The sequence below is a fragment of the Leptodactylus fuscus genome, chromosome 7 (assembly GCF_031893055.1).
Source record: "Leptodactylus fuscus isolate aLepFus1 chromosome 7, aLepFus1.hap2, whole genome shotgun sequence".
Taxonomy (NCBI): Eukaryota; Metazoa; Chordata; class Amphibia; order Anura; family Leptodactylidae; genus Leptodactylus; species Leptodactylus fuscus.
Window position 1 is genome coordinate 92,185,382 of NC_134271.1, and position 19,401 is coordinate 92,204,782.

The 19,401-nt window shown below is 41.2% G+C and overlaps 1 protein-coding gene across 1 annotated transcript in view; it reads right to left on the reverse strand.

The window, feature by feature from the left end:
* LOC142212700 (cholesterol 24-hydroxylase-like) overlaps positions 1 to 17,296 on the reverse strand; it is a 38,160-nt gene extending 20,864 nt beyond the window's left edge. Inside the window, exons 1-7 of the mRNA XM_075280685.1 lie at positions 17,160 to 17,296; positions 10,942 to 11,019; positions 10,465 to 10,546; positions 9,513 to 9,583; positions 9,322 to 9,408; positions 7,359 to 7,497; positions 5,482 to 5,592 (exon numbers count right to left, since the gene is read on the reverse strand). Coding sequence (XP_075136786.1) covers positions 5,482 to 5,592; positions 7,359 to 7,497; positions 9,322 to 9,408; positions 9,513 to 9,583; positions 10,465 to 10,546; positions 10,942 to 11,019; positions 17,160 to 17,296 — 705 coding nt within the window. The remainder of the gene's footprint in view (positions 1 to 5,481; positions 5,593 to 7,358; positions 7,498 to 9,321; positions 9,409 to 9,512; positions 9,584 to 10,464; positions 10,547 to 10,941; positions 11,020 to 17,159) is intronic.
* Positions 17,297 to 19,401: the final 2,105 nt, after the last annotated feature.

Sequence of the window (19,401 nt, forward strand, 5' to 3'; positions counted from 1 at the left end):
ATTCCCAGTCAGACACTGGCACTATATGGCAGTAGCAAGAAATGAGGGTATTTGTATTCCCAATATACTCTTTGAATTCCCAGTCAGACAATGGCACTGTATACCAGTAGTAAAAATTGTGGGTGCACGTAACCCCAATATATTCTTTGAATTACCAGTCAGAAACTGGCACTATATGGCAGTAGCAAGAAATGAGGGTATTTATAACCCCAATATATTCTTTGAATTCCCAGTCAGACAATGGCACTGTATACCAGTAGTAAAAATTGTGGGTGCACGTAACCCCAATATATTCTTTGAATTCCCAGTCAGAAACTGGCACTATATGGCAGTAGCAAGAAATGAGGGTATTTGTATTCCCAATATACTCTTTGAATTCCCAGTCAGACAATGGCACTGTATACCAGTAGTAAAAATTGTGGGTGCACGTAACCCCAATATATTCTTTGAATTACCAGTCAGAAACTGGCACTATATGGCAGTAGCAAGAAATGAGGGTATTTATAACCCCAATATATTCTTTGAATTCCCAGTCAGACAATGGCACTGTATACCAGTAGTAAAAATTGTGGGTGCACGTAACCCCAATATATTCTTTGAATTCCCAGTCAGAAACTGGCACTATATGGCAGTAGCAAGAAATGAGGGTATTTGTATTCCCAATATATTCTTTGAATTCCCAGTCAGACAATGGCACTGTATACCAGTAGTAAAAATTGTGGGTGCACGTAACCCCAATATATTCTTTGAATTCCCAGTCAGACACTGGCACTGTATACCAGTAGTAAAAATTGTGGGTGCACGTAACCCCAATATATTCTTTGAATTACCAGTCAGAAACTGGCACTATATGGCAGTAGCAAGAAATGAGGGTATTTATAACCCCAATATATTCTTTGAATTCCCAGTCAGACAATGGCACTGTATACCAGTAGTAAAAATTGTGGGTGCACGTAACCCCAATATATTCTTTGAATTCCCAGTCAGAAACTGGCACTATATGGCAGTAGCAAGAAATGAGGGTATTTGTATTCCCAATATACTCTTTGAATTCCCAGTCAGACAATGGCACTGTATACCAGTAGTAAAAATTGTGGGTGCACGTAACCCCAATATATTCTTTGAATTACCAGTCAGAAACTGGCACTATATGGCAGTAGCAAGAAATGAGGGTATTTATAACCCCAATATATTCTTTGAATTCCCAGTCAGACAATGGCACTGTATACCAGTAGTAAAAATTGTGGGTGCACGTAACCCCAATATATTCTTTGAATTCCCAGTCAGACACTGGCACTATATGGCAGTAGCAAGAAATGAGGGTATTTGTATTCCCAATATATTCTTTGAATTCCCAGTCAGACAATGGCACTGTATACCAGTAGTAAAAATTGTGGGTGCACGTAACCCCAATATATTCTTTGAATTACCAGTCAGACACTGGCACTATATGGCAGTAGCAAGAAATGAGGGTATTTGTATTCCCAATATATTCTTTGAATTCCCAGTCAGACAATGGCACTGTATACCAGTAGTAAAAATTGTGGGTGCACGTAACCCCAATATATTCTTTGAATTCCCAGTCAGACACTGGCACTATATGGCAGTAGCAAGAAATGAGGGTATTTGTATTCCCAATATATTCTTTGAATTCCCAGTCAGACAATGGCACTGTATACCAGTAGTAAAAATTGTGGGTGCACGTAACCCCAATATATTCTTTGAATTCCCAGTCAGACACTGGCACTATATGGCAGTAGCAAGAAATGAGGGTATTTGTATTCCCAATATATTCTTTGAATTCCCAGTCAGACAATGGCACTGTATACCAGTAGTAAAAATTGTGGGTGCACGTAACCCCAATATATTCTTTGAATTACCAGTCAGAAACTGGCACTATATGGCAGTAGCAAGAAATGAGGGTATTTGTATTCCCAATATATTCTTTGAATTCCCAGTCAGACAATGGCACTGTATACCAGTAGTAAAAATTGTGGGTGCACGTAACCCCAATATATTCTTTGAATTCCCAGTCAGACACTGGCACTATATGGCAGTAGCAAGAAATGAGGGTATTTGTATTCCCAATATATTCTTTGAATTCCCAGTCAGACAATGGCACTGTATACCAGTAGTAAAAATTGTGGGTGTATATAGCCCCAATTCTATTGCTAGGGGACTTGCAGGGTATTTCTGGGGTGAAGGTGGGGGGGCACACCGTTGGAACGGGTATCGGGGTATATATCGGGTATACGGGAATACACTGACAGTGTATTCCATTCAGGATCCTGGGAAAGCTGGGTTGCGGCGATTGAGCCCGTCAGTGCCACGTTACACTGACAAGCTTCTCCCTGGAATTTAGCTCTTACAAGAGCTGTTGGTTGTCTTCTCCTTCCTATCCTAGCCTGTCCCTGCCTACCCAGAATCTAAGCCCTAGCTAGCTGGACGGAAACCTCCGTCCTCGGTGAATTGCAAGCTCAGAATGACGCGAACCTGGGCGGCGCTGTTCTTTTAAATTAGAGGTCACATGTTTTCGGCAGCCAATGGGTTTTGCCTACTTTTTTCAACGTCACCGGTGTCGTAGTTCCTGTCCCACCTACCCTGCGCTGTTATTGGAGCAAAAAAGGCGCCAGGGAAGGTGGGAGGGGAATCGAGTAATGGCGCACTTTACCACGCGGTGTTCGATTCGATTCGAACATGCCGAACAGCCTAATATCCGATCGAACATGAGTTCGATAGAACACTGTTCGCTCATCTCTATCCATAAACTGTGCTGGAGGAAAAAAAAAACTAAAAAAGCCTCAAAAAACACTCCAAAAACCGCTTAAAAAATATTTCCTAATTCCTGATGTGGATTTTTTCCTCATCAAAAAACTCAGTGTGAATAGACCCCATCAGCGTTTTTTTAAGTATTTATGTAACAGGTATGGGCCTACTTTCATTACACATCATCCTCATCTAGCCCAACATCTCTGAAGTTACTGTGAGCTGGATGGGGGTGTCACTGGTGATCAGGGGTGAACCTAACCTCTCTGCTGCCTGAGGCAAACTATAGAAAGGCACCCTCAAATAAAAAAGATACGCAACCCAGTTATCTTTGCATAATGGGGCGTCCATAATTAGGACACGTCACCATTAGCATATCAGAAAATCCCCTTATTTGATGTCCAAATAATATAACACCCTCTTTTTTTAAACCCCCTCCCATAACATCATGGGAGAGAGCTGCCTTATACACCGTCATGATGTGAATCATACAGGGAGGTTACCGTAACCAGCCTTCTGATGATGTGGCATGAGGATATTGGTCCTCCTAGGTTGACAGGGGTAGGTACAGAGTAGTTTTGGGATCTATATAAAGGCAATCTTGGCATGGGCTTGTTGCCGCAGCTTAGTCAGTTTACCAGACCACATTCTGGTCATTACAGTAACTTATCCCTTGATGAATCTTATATGAGGAAACACTTTAAGACTATTGTCCTTTTTAAGACAAATTAGAACAGCATGAAGACTAGATCCTTCAGCCTCCTGCCTAATATATTGTCCTTTACAGAACTGCTATGGATTGCTGTTCAGACACTGCGATCTCATCCATTGGCTAAAGGGCTACTGTTTGCTGCCATCTTTGCCCATCTTGTTGTGATCCCATGTTGGGTCAGTATCAGAGCAGAGTAGGAATATAACTGATAATACAAGAACTCCCATAAATGGACCTTGGTCTGATTACTGACCTATCGGGGAACAAAGATATACATCCAGAAGGTTCAGCTGTCTCTAGCTTTGATCCCTGGATGCTAAATGTACTGCCAATCCTGGCTCTTTGCCCATAAGGAGCAACATTACAAAGTGCCACTTTAATACATTTTTTCTACTTGTTTCCCCCTCTGTTACAGCCATTTTTTTTTTGTTTGTTTTTTTACACAGGATTTATAGTTTTGGGACTTCAGGGCAGGACTAGAAGCCTCAGTATGGGTGGTGTTTTTTATTATTTTAATTGTCTTAGTATAGTAGATTTTTAGTGCAGAGGTGCCATATTATTTGGTAACAGTATGATGGTATTATTCAGTCCCTATGTGGTGGCAATGTGTTATCCTGGAGTGAATAACACTACACATTGTCAAACTTTCCAAATTAATATTTACCATATCTAAGTGTGAAATAATACCTTATGTTAAAGGGGTTTTCCAGGACTAAGGATAAGTCATCAATTAAAAAGCCAAGTGGGTCCGACACCTGGGACCCCACAGATCAGCTGTTTGAAGTGGCAGTAGAACTACCTGAGCGGCACTTCTGCTTCACAGGCCACGTGAAGTCACATTCATCAGTCACATGGCCTGATCGCAGCTCAGTCCCTTTCAAGTGAATGGGATAAGCTGTGATACTAAGCAATGTACAGCACTGTGCTGAAAAGGCGGCAGCGATTGTGCGGGCGCTGCAGCCCCTTTAAACAGCTGGTTGGCTGTGGGTCTGTGTGTTAGACCCCTGAAGAGCTTTAATTAATGTTCTATCCTAAGGATAATAATGCGAATAGTCCATAAAGGAAGGCCTTACAGTACTGCCATTGGTAAACCTCCATCTTATTTAAATCTAAACATTTGCGCCACGGAATGTGACAAATGTGATGGGGCTAAAAAAAAAGCTAAACTAAATTTTTGTCTCTAGTAGTGTTTGTAAGCTATAGTAGTCAAACTAACTGACCTAAGAGACAGAATGTGGGCACAGAATACATTTCAAAAATAGTACTGATTTTTAAAGGGATATAATTTAAAAAATTATTTATTCCCTATCTATACGATAGGGAGTACATTGCTTATCTTGAGGTCCGACCAGGGCCGGCTGCAGGTTTTTATGGGCCCTTGGGCGACAGAGCCTCAGTGGGCCCCCTTGTGGAGGAGGCGGGGGAGTTGGGACACTGCACGTAGCAGATGAAGTGAGTGACGTCACACAGGAGTGTGGCGTCACCAACGCCATACCTCCCAACTTTGAAGAGTAGAAAGAGGGGTAAAATGTGTGGTGCGCTCTGCACGCCACAGCCAAATTTAGCTCTGCCCACTTTTATGTTGACTCCGCCCATTCTCATTCATTTTTCGTTTGCTCCCACACAGTATAATCCTCCTACAGTCACCTGTAAATATGCCCTGGGTCCGACCCTCACCAATTCTAAGAACAGAGGTGTTTAACCCAATGTTCTGAATGTAGCAGTGGACGCAGAATTTACGCCTCTATTCTATTCCCTTCAATGGGCCATAAATAGCTGCAGTACAGCATTCGGCTATCTCCAGTGCTCCCACTGAAATGGGGTCTTGCATTCTGTGTCTACTGCTATATTCACAATGGGGTAAAACAGTTAGACCACTACTAATCAGCAATTTTTCCCCTATCATATGGATAGAACATACATCATTTTCATGAATGTGGCTAAGGTATATGTAAACTTTTGGCTTCAACTGTACATACAGTATATATATTTATAATACACACCCGTACGAGTGGGTTCCTCAGCTCAACAAAGCTTCTCATAACCATAAGAATGGCTCGTGGAAATGGTGTCTGGTCATCATGTAGGGCGTTCAGATCCATATCAAATGCCAACTATACGGTAACACATAAGATATACAACATGTTTATGAATAAGCTATAATTATACATGAGGTACATGACAAGTGGGTGTAGCTATAGGATGTGAAGCAATATCAGAAACTACAGTACCATGGAGCCTGAGGAGACCTCAAAGGTTCCTTTGCCACACAGTATACATAGAATACTACTATTTTTTTTTTTTTGGCGCCACCCCCCTGAGAGGCTGGCTGCCTTGATGCAGTGCTCCAAGCTGGGAGCAAACTTTTCTTTCCTTTTTCACTCTTTTTTCTCTGTATCTTCAAGAATCCGGTAACCAAGCAATCTAGCACTATGAATTAGCTATAAATCGAATTTATTTATTAACTATAAATCGAATGGAAGACCCTGTGGAGTATTTTGTTCCTTTTGTTTTCCATTGTAAAGCATGGACAATGACAAGACCTGGTTCAGCTAGTTTCCACATGTGCCTGTTACCATCCCAACAGCTAGGACAGCATGGCTCACCATGCGGCAAGGAGGAGAAACCTACATGGAAGTGTGGACTTCTTCTTCAAGGAGATGATTTTTGGTGTCTATTGCTGATGTGTGAAGATGCTACAGCTGACTGGTATTTCTTTCTTTTACTGTGGACACGTGGGACTCTGCTACAGCCTGGAAACCTACCATCACCCACCTACCCCCAGGAGTTATGGAAGCTTGGCAAGAGAGCAGCACCATGTATACCTGGATGGTCTCTGACTTCCTTGGGGCAGTAGAACACTGTGGTAAGGAGGAGGAGGGGGCTTGTGATGAAGGACATTTGGGGCATTTTTTTTTTGTGGTTAAAAGGACAATAGTGCTGATGCAAGATACCGAACTATCAGCTGTGAGCAGGAGATCTCACTACCTACCAAAGAACTACCACATGTTATCATGATAGCTGACTATGTCCCCCCACCTCTGCAAAAATTTCTGCTTGTTATATCTACATGCTGTGACCCCCCTCCTCATGTCCTACAACCAAGTCGGCTGTATTATTAATATCACTCCGCACAGAGAACTAAATGATCCTGCAGTGTGTCTGTGTTTCTTTCTTTTTTTAGTTGCTATGATTCCTAGTATTTCTCTATCTGCCATGAGCTTATATGTGTTTTCTCTCTTGTTATATACTATTGTACCATCTATGAAACTGTATCACTGAAATTTCCCCATTGTGGGACTATAAGGGTGCATTCACACTGAGTAAACGCTAGCTTATTTTGTAGAGTAAAATTACACTTGTAAATTTTGCTATCCCATTGACTTCAATGACATTTTACAGGCGTATTGTTACAGGCGTATTTTTTACAGGCGTATTTTTTACAGGCGTATTTTTACACTTGTAAAAAAATATCATTGAAGTCAATGGGATAGCAAAATTTACAAGTGTAATTTTACTCTACAAAATAAGCTAGCGTTTACTCAGTGTGAATGCACCCTTAAAGGAATATCTTATTCTAAATAGTATAAGACAGGTAGGGACTACAGTACAGATTTATCTTTGGGTTCCAGCAATTTCAGGTTACGATTCAGTTATCAAAATATTATTAATTGAATTAATATTACATAGTAAAAGGATGATACTAGCCCAATATAATTTGTCCTACCAGTTGAAACCCAAAGATGCATATACTAAATGCATTCTTGTACATAGGGGGCAGTATTTAAACAGGCATATTATGGACAGAGAGTCACTAACAAAAATCTCATTTAACCCCTATCTATAATCTACAAATATAGGTGTAGCAGAATGTAGTTACCTTGGCAATTACATCCAGAGTCATTCTGTTCAGCAAGTCGTGCATGTTAACCTCGATTTGTTTTTCAGATTTTTCAGTCAACCGCTCCATCAGCTCCTCTGCTTTTTCATTGAATGTTCCCATTAACCCCATCAGATACCTGAAATAAGTCAACATCAGCCAGGAGTTTAATGTAGTTTTCAAAAAGACCATTATGATATTACTCGTACTCAGTATTTCTTTTTATATATAAAGAGTGAATTTGGCTCATTTACAGTGGGGCAAAAAAGTATTTAGTCAGTCACCAATAGTGCAAGTTCCACCACTTAAAAAGATGAGAGGCGTCTGTAATTTACATCATAGGTAGACCTCAACTATGAGAGACAAAATGAGAACACAAATCCAGAAAATCACATTGTCTGATTTTGTAAGAATTTATTTGCAAATTATGGTGGAAAATAAGTATTTGGTCACCTACAAACAATCAAGATTTCTGGCTCTCACAGACCTGTAACTTCTTCTTTAAGAGTCTCTTCTTTCCTCAACTCATTACCTGTAGTAATGGCACCTGCTTAAACTTGTTATCAGAATAAAAAGACACCTGTGCACACCCTCAAACAGTCAGACTCCAAACTCCACTATGGTGAAGACCAAAGAGCTGTCAAAGGACACCAGAAACAAAATTGTAGCCCTGCACCAGGCTGGGAAGACTGAATCTGCAATAGGCAACCAGCATGGATTGAAGAAATCAACTGTGGGAGCAATAATTAGAAAATGGAAGACATACAAGACCACTGATAATCTCCCTCGATCTGGGGCTCCACGCAAAATCTCACCCCGTGGGGTCAAAATGATCACAAGAACGGTGAGCAAAAATCCCAGAACCATGCGGGGGGACCTAGTGAATGAACTGCAGAGAGCTGGGACCAATGTAACAAAGCCTACCATCAGTAACACACTACGCCACCAGGGACTCAGATCCTGCACTGCCAGACGTGTCCCACTGCTTAAGCCAGTACATGTCCCGGCCCGTCTGAAGTTTGCTAGAGAGCATTTGGATGATCCAGAAGAGTATTGGGAGAATGTCCTATGGTCTGATGAAACCAAACTGGAACTGTTTGGTAGAAACACAACTTTTCGTGTTTGGAGGAAAAAGAATACTGAGTTGCATCCATCAAACACCATACCTACTGTAAAGCATGGGGGTGGAAACATCATGCTTTGGGGCTGTTTCTCTGCAAAGGGGCCAGGACAACTGATCCAGGTACATGAAAGAATGAATGGGGCCATGTATCGTGAGATTTTGAGTGCAAACCTCCTTCCATCAGCAAGGGCATTGAAGATGAAACGTGGCTGGGTCTTTCAACATGACAATGATCCAAAGCACACCGCCAGGGCAACGAAGGAATGGCTTTGTAAGAAGCATTTCAAGGTCCTGGAGTGGCCTAGCCAGTCTACAGATCTCAACCCTATAGAAAACCTTTGGAGGGAGTTGAAAGTCCGTGTTGCCAAGCGACAGCCCCAAAACCTCACTGCTCTAGAGGAGATCTGCATGGAGGAATGGGCCAACATACCAACAACAGTGTGTGCCAACCTTGTGAAGACTTACAGAAAACGTTTGACCTCTGTCATTGCCAACAAAGGATATATAAAAAAGTATTGAGATGAAATTTTGTTACTGACCAAATACTTATTTTCCACCATAATTTGCAAATAAATTCTTACAAAATCAGACAATGTGATTTTCTGGATTTGTTTTCTCATTTTGTCTCTCATAGTTGAGGTCTACCTATGATGTAAATTACAGACGCCACTCATCTTTTTAAATGGTGGAACTTGCATTATTGGTGACTGACTAAATACTTTTTTGCCCCACTGTACATGTTGTGGCTTTTGACCACTGTGGCTGCTGAACTATGGCCCGGTCTTGTAAATCTCCAAATGATCAGAAATCCAGGATTACATGTGCTATTACTCTACTTACGGTCTGCTAAATGCAGGATCCAAAATTCGGCGCTGTTTGTGCCATTGGTCGTAATTTCTGCTGGTCAGCAATCCTTTTCCCAAAAATCTTAATGAACAAAAAGATAATATTAGAATTTTATTTCTAAAAAAGCATATACGAGCATATATATAATTCCTATTAAAAGTGCCTGGAGCTTTTCTTCCACTCACCTGACTCCAAATACAGAGAAGATGTCATCATAAAATTGGTCTTTTGGGTGTTTGTTAGACATCAGAAGTTCCTGCAACAACATATTTACATACAGAGAGTGTTTCAGGTCTGTGTACATGTATGAGGAGTGGTAGTTGGCTAATGTGTTTATTACTTTGAATGGCTGCCATGGAGATGTAGACAAGTGTCAGTTGGCGATCACCTCATGAACTAATAAGGCTAAGGACTTGTTCACATGTGTTGGTAATCTGTTCGGGGGAGTCCACAAGGGGACCCCTCCAGAAGGGAATACCAAACACACTGACAGGCGGTGTGCCAGTGAAAGTACACGGACCCCAGAGACTATAATAGGGTCCATGTGGTTGCCGCAAGATCTCTGCAGGGAATATGCGAACCGGAAAGTACTTCACAATCTACTTTCCTGTCACAATCTACTTTCCTGTCCACATGTTCCGTGCGGAGATCTCGCGACAAGCACATGGACCCCATTATAGTCTATGGGGTCCGTGTGCTTTCACTGCACAACACTTGCCAATGCGTTCGGTAGTCCGTTTGGGGGGTCCCCATGCAGAATACCCGAATGGATTACCAAAGGCAGATGTGAACAAGGGGTAACAGTGGAGACCGTCAGCTACTTCCCGTTCCAGAACAAGATGAAGTCTAGAGGTGAAGTTGACTGCATCAGTGAGTGAACATTAGGATTCAGAAGATCAGAGTAGTTTTATTGGCAATACTCTTAAAGGGACATTACAGTATTTACAAAATACGCTTTCCTCAAACAACAGTGCCTCAGCTGTGTACCTGTGGTATTGCATTGCAATTTCATTAAATTTAATAGAACTGCGCTGCTATACTATATAGACACAACACAACCCATTGAATAAAGCTGCCATGTCTAATCCTGGACAACCACTTTAATGTTTGTATCTCAGTTTTAAAAACTTGACTTACCTTTATTGCTTCAGGACTGGAAACAAGCACAAAGATATTGTGCAAGCCATTGATACGTACAACTGGGCCATATTTTATTGTCCTATACATTAACAGATGAACATACAAAGTAATTAGGTGAATTCATAATAGCATAAATAGTATAAATTTAACATTAGATTCATAAAAGATATTTGGACCACATTCTGTAACTATAATTAATGTGATAATGTGATTAATATGATAATGTGATGGTTTAATGTGATATTTTGGGCTAAAACTGATATACTGGCCCACATTTACTAATAGTTTGACGGCATAAACAGACGATAGGCAGACTGAAAATGGACCAAATGTATCACAGTGGCTGAAGAAAATATGGGGCAAAAGGTCACTTTTCAAGCCACACCTGTCTGATAGAAACCACACACCCTGTATATCGACTGCAATGTAACATTGCCGCCAGCTCTATTTCTATTACAGTGATTAATGACTTACCACTCTAGGAAATAATCATAGAGAAGTTCATTGTTTTTATTAATCTTCATTATTGTCGGATAATGGCCCATAAGAAAGCTTTGCAGTCAGGAAACAACAGATACAGCATCATAAAAAGAAATAAAATTTTGTCAATTCAAATGATTAGGAAATACAGAACAAAACACTTCACAGTCTAGCAAAATGTAAAATATGTACATTGTATCAAAGTGATAGAGGACCTGCATTCATCTAAGGCCCAGTTCACATGTGCTTTAGGGGATTCTGTTCCTCTCTCCACATGAAAAGTGCAGAGAGAAAAGCGCAAGCAGCACTTCTCCCCACATTTTTCGCATAGAAACCAAATTATAGTCTATAGTTATTTTTTTTTTTTTTAGGTGGAACAGGTTTCCATTCAGGGGTCCCCAAGCAGACCCCCAAATGGAAACCCAAACGCAGATGTGAACCTAGCCTAAGAGAAGTTATTCTGAGCGACACTAGGTTCACACCTATATTCGGGTTTCCGTTTGTGGGGTCCACTTGGGGACCTAATCCGCAGTCCACCGCGGACCCCATTGACTATAATGGGATCCGCAGGGTTTTTGTTTGCGGGACTTTTCTATCGGCATTTTTTAAGCTGATTCTAGGACGAAACCCAAAATAGACACAGGGTGCAGGTGTGAACCTAGCCTCATGGGGTCCCTTTTAAAAGAATTGAACATACTGTATCAAAATGTACTTCCAATTATGAAACAACTCATCATAGATGAATAGTACGAGTCAATATAAGGAACTTTGTAATTTATCTTATTAAGCAAAAATCCCTTTATCTACAGTTATCAAGCTACGTTCCTCAACCCTCGATTCATTATGTCTGATACCATATCCAGTAGAAAAAAATAGGAAGGGTAGTTAGGAAGGGTTGCTACCCTTGCTGTGGGTGTGAACTGTTCCCTTATGATTAAGGGGAATCATTTTATACACAATGGAGTAGCGTATAAGATTAAGCATTATTTGACTTGTGATTCAGATCATGTTATATATATGCTTTCCTGCCCATGCGGGTTGGTATATATAGGCGAAACGACTCTCGATGCAAAGACTAGATTGAATCAACACCGATATACTATTCGGAAACGAAAACAAGACCTGCCAGTTTCCAAACATTTCTCAGATCTTAAACATTCTGAATCTCAACTTAGATTTAGGATCATTGATTGTGTTCCCCCTCTCAGGAGAGGAGGTGATAGAGAAAAGATACTCAAAAGAAAAGAGATGGAGTGGATCTTCAGATTAAATACTTTAAAACCTTTTGGATTAAATGTTGATTATAAATTGTCCACATTAATTTAGATGGTTTGGTTGCCCTGTGACTTTATGTATTCTCTTTGGTCTCTATCTTCCTTTTTGTAATTAGTGATTTGTTTATTAATTTTTTTCCTCTCTCTTTTTTCTTTTTCTAGAATTGTATTTTTTGCACTTGGAGACACATACACCTTCTACTCACTCACTTTTAAATTTATGAAGAGGATTTTGGAGGACGTACATCCAACTACGCTAACATGGACGTTTTTGCTGTTTTTAATAGCTGTTTATACTAATAAAAAACTTTTTGTCTTTTTATATGCTTCCCGTGGCTTTGAATATAGATTTACTTGTTTTGCTTTAATATTGATTTGTTTATTTATATGTATATAATATAAATATATATTTATTTAATTTTTATTTATTTTATTTATTTATTTATTTATTTATTTTATTTATTTATTTTTTTCTTCATTATTCTATAACAAATATTCATGGTCTATTTAATTTTCTTGTTGTTTGATTGTCCTAATTGGGTTATGGGTCCCAAAGATTGTGGGCTGACATGCATGCGATCTATGGCGGTTTGTATGTGTGTTTGGCCACGAGGATGGAGGGTGTCCCCTATTGGTATACCCTCGGTCCTCTTTTTCAGTCTGGTTGACCTCTTGGGCGGTAATATATTCGGGTCGGTTGCGCGACGCTGATGTAGGTCTGTCATAATATACCCTTCAATTGGACTATAGCTAAAAAAATTAAAAATTAAAAAATATTTCTTTAATTTTGGGCCATATTATTATTTGTTTATACTTTATGGTTTAGATTAAATTATTTTTGATTTATTTACTTATTCATTTATTTTATTTATTTTTAATATTTTTTAATATTTTTTTTACTTTTTAAAAAAAAAATTGTTTTTTTATTTCATTTTTTGTTTTTTATTTCTTATTTCTTTTCTGGCTATAGCAACACCTGACTATGTAGATGCACTGTGTCTGCTGCTTGTTTTTTAACATGCAGGTTTACACAAGTCCACTGGGTAGTCTTGGTGGATGCCAGCTTTTGGTATGCCGCACATGACTTTAGTTTACTCTGTGCGTGCAGGGATATACTATGATTGATATATTCAGCCTGGGAAGGCATGTTTTTTTCTGTTTTTCTGATTTTGCACAGTAGTCACTTTTGGACACTGCAATGTATGAATAAACGCTCATGATACTAGTGAAAGCAAGTGGATGTTCCTCCTCCTCATATTTATATTATATATATGGTGTGATTTTATATATATATGTGTCACTTATATTGATCTGAAAAATGTTACTAGATCATCGTATATTTATAACACTTTGTTACACTGTATCTTTCACTCCACCTAAGTGTGTTTTGATGTTGTGATGCATTGTATCCACATGCTAACTAATTAATTGTAATTATGCACCATATGATGTGGTTGTTATTTAAACTGGTGGTTTTCCTCACTTCTTTGCTTGAGAAAGGTTCAGATAAGAACCGAAACATCGCTGCTTGGAATAAACCCACACTTTTTCTAAATATTGGAGAGCTGCCATTTTTCCATTTTTGATACCATATCCAGAGAGGAGACGTACTATGTCATCCTCACACACAGAAGTCTATTTTACTTAGAATAGCAGAGGTAGCCGCAGTCTCGTCATTCTTGCCCTCTTCATAGACTTCTGTGTTAGGGTCCAGTCAGATCACATTTTTCCAGTCCATTTAGCAGATTCTGTTCATAGATCCTTTATACCTTGATTAATTTTTTTATTATTTTTTTTTTTAAAGGATTCATTGTGGACCCACTTTTTTGAAGGACACAAAAGTGTACTAAACTATGTCCTTTTGTCCATCCAAAAAAATAAATGGAAGAATGGAATCCCATCTACTTCTGTAACTTCTGTGTCCAGAGGTTGACGAAACACCATATCAGTCAGACCCCCACAGATCATGTACTAAGGACTAGAGATGAGCGAACAGTGTTCTATCGAACACATGTTCGATCGGATATCAGGCTGTTCGATGTGTTCGATTCGAATCGAACATCACGTGGCAAACTCAAAAAAAATTCGATTCCCCTCCCACCTTCCCTGGCCCTTTTTATTGCACCAATAACAGCGCAGGGGAGGTGGGACAGGAACTACAACACCGGAGGCATCGAAAAAAATCGGAAAAAGTCATTGGCTGCCGAAATCAGGTGACCTCCATTTTAGACGAATAGTGGATTTCAAATCCGGGTCATATGAGAATGTGAACTTTGTGACTAAGAGACAGGGATAGCTGTACAGGCAGGGATAGCTAGGGATAACCTTTATTTAGGTAGGAATGTTATTAAAAATAACTTTTTGGGGCTCTATCGGGTGTGTAATTGTGATTTTTGTGACATAAACTTTTTCCAATAGGAATGCATTGGACAGCGCTGATTGGCCAGAGTACGGAACTCGACCAATCAGCGCTGGCTCTGCTGGAGGAGGCGGAGTCTAAGATCGCTCCACACCAGTCTCCATTCAGGTCCGACCTTAGACTCCGCCTCCTCCGGCAGAGCCAGCGCTGATTGGCCGAAGGCTGGCCAATGCATTCCTATTGGTAGCAGTGCTGAGCCAGTTCTGCTCAACTACACCGTGTGCCGGTCAGCCCATCTGATATAGCAGAGCCGAGTGTGCACACTCGGCTCTGCTATATCAGATGGGCTGACCGGCAGAGCTCTGCTATATCAGATGGGCTGACCGGCAGAGCCGAGTGTGTGATGTAGTAGAGCCGAGTGTGCACACTCGGCTCTCCTACATCAGATGTAGCAGAGCCGAGTGTGCTATATCAGATGGGCTGACTGGCACATCAGATGTAGCAGAGCCGAGTGTGCACACTCGGCTCTGCTACATCACACACTCGGCTCTGCTATATCAGATGGGCTGACCGGCACATCAGATGTAGCAGAGCCGAGTGTGCACACTCGGCTCTGCTACATCACACACTCGGCTTTGCTATATCAGATGGGCTGACCGGCAGAGCCGAGTGTGTGATGTAGCAGAGCCGAGTGTGCACACTCGGCTCTGCTACATCTGATGTGCCGGTCAGCCCATCTGATATAGCAGAGCCGAGTGTGCACACTCGGCTCTCCTACATCAGATGTAGCAGAGCCGAGTGTGCTATATCAGATGGGCTGACCGGCACATCAAATGTAGCAGAGCCGAGTGTGCACACTCGGCTCTGCTACATCACACACTCGGCTCTGCTATATCAGATGGGCTGACTGGCACATCAGATGTAGCAGAGCCGAGTGTGCACACTCGGCTCTGCTACATCACACACTCGGCTCTGCTATATCAGATGGGCTGACCGGCACATCAGATGTAGCAGAGCTGAGTGTGCACACTCGGCTCTGCTACATCTGATGTGCCGGTCAGCCCATCTGATATAGCAGAGCCGAGTGTGGATATAGGAATCCATAGGAATGCATTGGCCAGCGCCGATTGGCCAGAGTACGGAATTCGACCATTCAGCGCTGGCTCTGCTGGAGGAGGCGGAGTCTAAGATCGCTCCACACCAGTCTCCATTCAGGTCCGACCTTTGACTCCGCCTCCTCCGGCAGAGGCAGTGCTGATTGGCCGAAGGCTGGCCAATGCATTCCTATTGGTAGCAGTGCGGAGCCAGTTCTGCTCAACTACACCGTGTGCCGGTCAGCCCATCTGATATAGCAGAGCCGAGTGTGTGATGTAGCAGAGCCGAGTGTGGATATAGGAATCCACACTCGGCTCTGCTATATCAGATGGGCTGACCGACACACGGTGTAGTTGAGCAGAACTGGCTCAGCACTGCTACCAATAGGAATGCATTGGCCAGCCTTCGGCCAATCAGCGCTGGCTCTGCCGGAGGAGGCGGAGTCTAAGGTCGGACCTGAATGGAGACTGGTGTGGAGCGATCTTAGACTCCGCCTCCTCCAGCAGAGCCAGCGCTGATTGGTCGAATTCCGTACTCTGGCCAATCAGCGCTGGCCAATGCATTTCTATGGGGAAAAGTTAGCTTGCGAAAATCGCAAGCTGACAGGGATTTCCATGAAATAAAGTGACTTTTATGCCCCCAGACATGCTTCCCCTGCTGTCCCAGTGTCATTCCAGGGTGTTGGTATCATTTCCTGGGGTGTCATAGTGGACTTGGTGACCCTCCAGACACGGATTTGGGTTTCCCCCTTAATGAGTATATGTTCCCCATAGACTATAATGGGGTTCGAAACCCGTTCGAACACTCGAACAGTGAGCGACTGTTCGAATCGAATTTCGAACCTCGAACATTTTAGTGTTCGCTCATCTCTACTAAGGACCTATCTTGTGAATACGTCTTCAGTATGAAAAATCCCTCCAGGTTTGGACAACCCCTTAAGGCTGAGGCCTCACATTGCAGAAATGCAGCTTTTTTTGTAGCAGATTTTGCTGCATTTTTTTGAGCCAAAGCCAGGAGTGAATTGAGCAGACAGTAAAAGTATAAGGACTTCGTATCTGTTTGACATTCCTTTTGTAGGCATTCTTGGTTTTGGCTTTAAAAAATGCAGCAAAATCAGCAACAAAAAAAGCTGCATTTCCGCAACGTGGGGCCTTAGCCTTAAGCTAGGTTGAGATGAGATTCTGGTTAATCTATTCTATATATTGTGTGAAAAAAGAGCTGTGGAGAAGATACATTTTCAAAAAAATGCTGCATGTCGATTTTTGCTTCGGAAACATAAGTGTCTTCCTCATAGATTTAATAAGGGAAGAAAAACTAGAGAAAACTGCAGCAAAAACTCAACAAAAGATACACTGTGTTTTTTTATCACAGCCTATTTTTACTGCGGTTTTGCCTAATGCTATATCATTATATGAGTACAGTGTTGTGCCAGTTAATATTTTACCTGTTAGTAAATTATTAAAGGTTAGTAACACAGGACTCACCTGTCTCTCGGGGGTCCTGGGATGTGGTCATACTTCATGTGGATATACTGGATATAGGCACAGTACAGGAGGAAGCAGGCAGCGGCCAAGCCCAGCAACGGCAGAAGGGCCCATGATATGAACGTCCATAGGGCCATAGTAAATAGCTACACAAAGCACTCTAGGCTCAGCTCAGGTATGTATGTGTGTTATCTGCCTACAGAATATAAGGAGGAGGGGGTGGCTTCCATTATCAGGAAAAGGGAAGGTGCCTGTAGAGAGTGGATGACTGTTTCTGCTCACTCATACTTATACTGCAAGATTTTTTTTAATGCAAAGTATTTAAAGGGGTATTCCCATGTACATAATCATATCTATATTTGTAGATAATTGAAGGTTAAACATTTTTGCCAATATAATTAAAAATTCTGCAAAGTTTTAAAGATTTTCTCTAACTTTCTTAGTGCTGTCTGTTATTTTGATCGGTTGCCAATGGTTACGACCACTAATGCAGAAACTTTCTATGGTCTGGGACTTGTCAGGAACCCAGCCTTGATTTTCTTATTGTAGCCGGGATATCGGGCAGGGACACTACATGTATCAGAAGATATCCTGGACACAACAAAGAAATCATGGCTGATTTTCGGACCATGGGAATACCCTTTTAAGAACAGCTGTTTTAGGATTTACACAATTCACCTCCCCCATTCTGGTGAGGGTCCCCACAGCCTGACCTTGTGGGAAAAATTGTTTTGCAATGGAGGAAAATTAAAAAAAAAAAAAAAAAATCCCCTTTATATAATACATTTTTTTTTTTTTTTAAGGGGGGAATGAGTTGGGGTTAACCCTATAGCAATGTTATAATGATCTACCACTTTGATTTAAGGTGCCCCAAGACAAAGTGCCATTCAGTTGTAGAAACAGAAAAGTGTACAATGGGTATAGAGGATCTCAGTTATAAGGGGCACGTAGGGGACACAATGAATTTATATAAATATATAATTGATCCTTACAAAACCACTAGCACTAGTTATCTATGATGCTAGGAATCCATACCTCCCAGTGAAATACTGTCCTGTTGTGATTATAATATGGGACAGTATATAGAAAAGAAGCAGGGACTCCTACCATCATACATACAGTAATTAATATGGAGTCCATCTCCTGTACCTATCTTACACATGAAACAAGTCTCACGTCCAAAACTCGGTCAGCATGAAACCAGCCTAACCAGATTTATTATAATGTATACAAGTTTCTTCAGCCACATCCATTCCCATCCCTTGCTTGAACTTAATATATAGAATGTCCTTTTTCACCCCTACTAAACACGCAACTGTGTGACTTGCAGATCTACATAAATGGACTTTGAGTTACCAGATCACTGAACAACACAACCTTCTTATCATTGCCATATTGTCAATATCATAATTTCCTTTTATAGCTATGTTGTGAAATTCTCACGCATAGTATACAAGTTCAATACTATATATAGCATGTAACATTCTCCTGGCTTTACTTGGCGGTCCACTTTTAAGTTCAGGTAGATATAGTTCATAAAATTATGCAGCTTCTTTGAGTGCTTTTATGGTCTTCAGAGAAGTATGCAAGTAGATTTGGCCAGAGTATGTATTTTCTAGAGAAGTGAGGGGAGTGCAATATCATAGGGATGGGTGATCCCTATTCGGTGGGTGTATTGTGGTGGCATACCACAGGGAGGACATATCACAGGAGCTGCTCCCCATACATAGTATATTGCCTAAATACCTACATCTCCTAAATTCCCTCACATAGTATGTTGTCTCCATACAGTATAATGCCTTCATGACCCACACAATATAGTTCCCCAGGTCCCACTCTGTACAGTGCCCAGGGAGTGAATGGTGGGTACGTTTCTCAATACTTACCACTCCTAAGACTCCCTGTTTCTCACTTGGGTTTTGTTAACTACATCAGACCAATGCCACTGCATAGAAACGGAGTGATAAGAACTGATAATCATACTCACCACTCACTCCTAGGCCCTGTCACAACCAGTGAGTACTTACATGGGTGTAATTAGGAAATACAGGGCCCCATCACAAGTTTTTCACTGGGGATCTCATGGCCCCCACAAAGTATGATTCACCCTTTACTGGCCCCCACATGGTATAACACCTCGTTTACTGATCCCCCACACTTTATATTGCCCATTTCTATACTCCCATTCAATATCTTGCCTCCTTTATTGCCCTCCATGCAGTATAATGTCCCCATTACATTA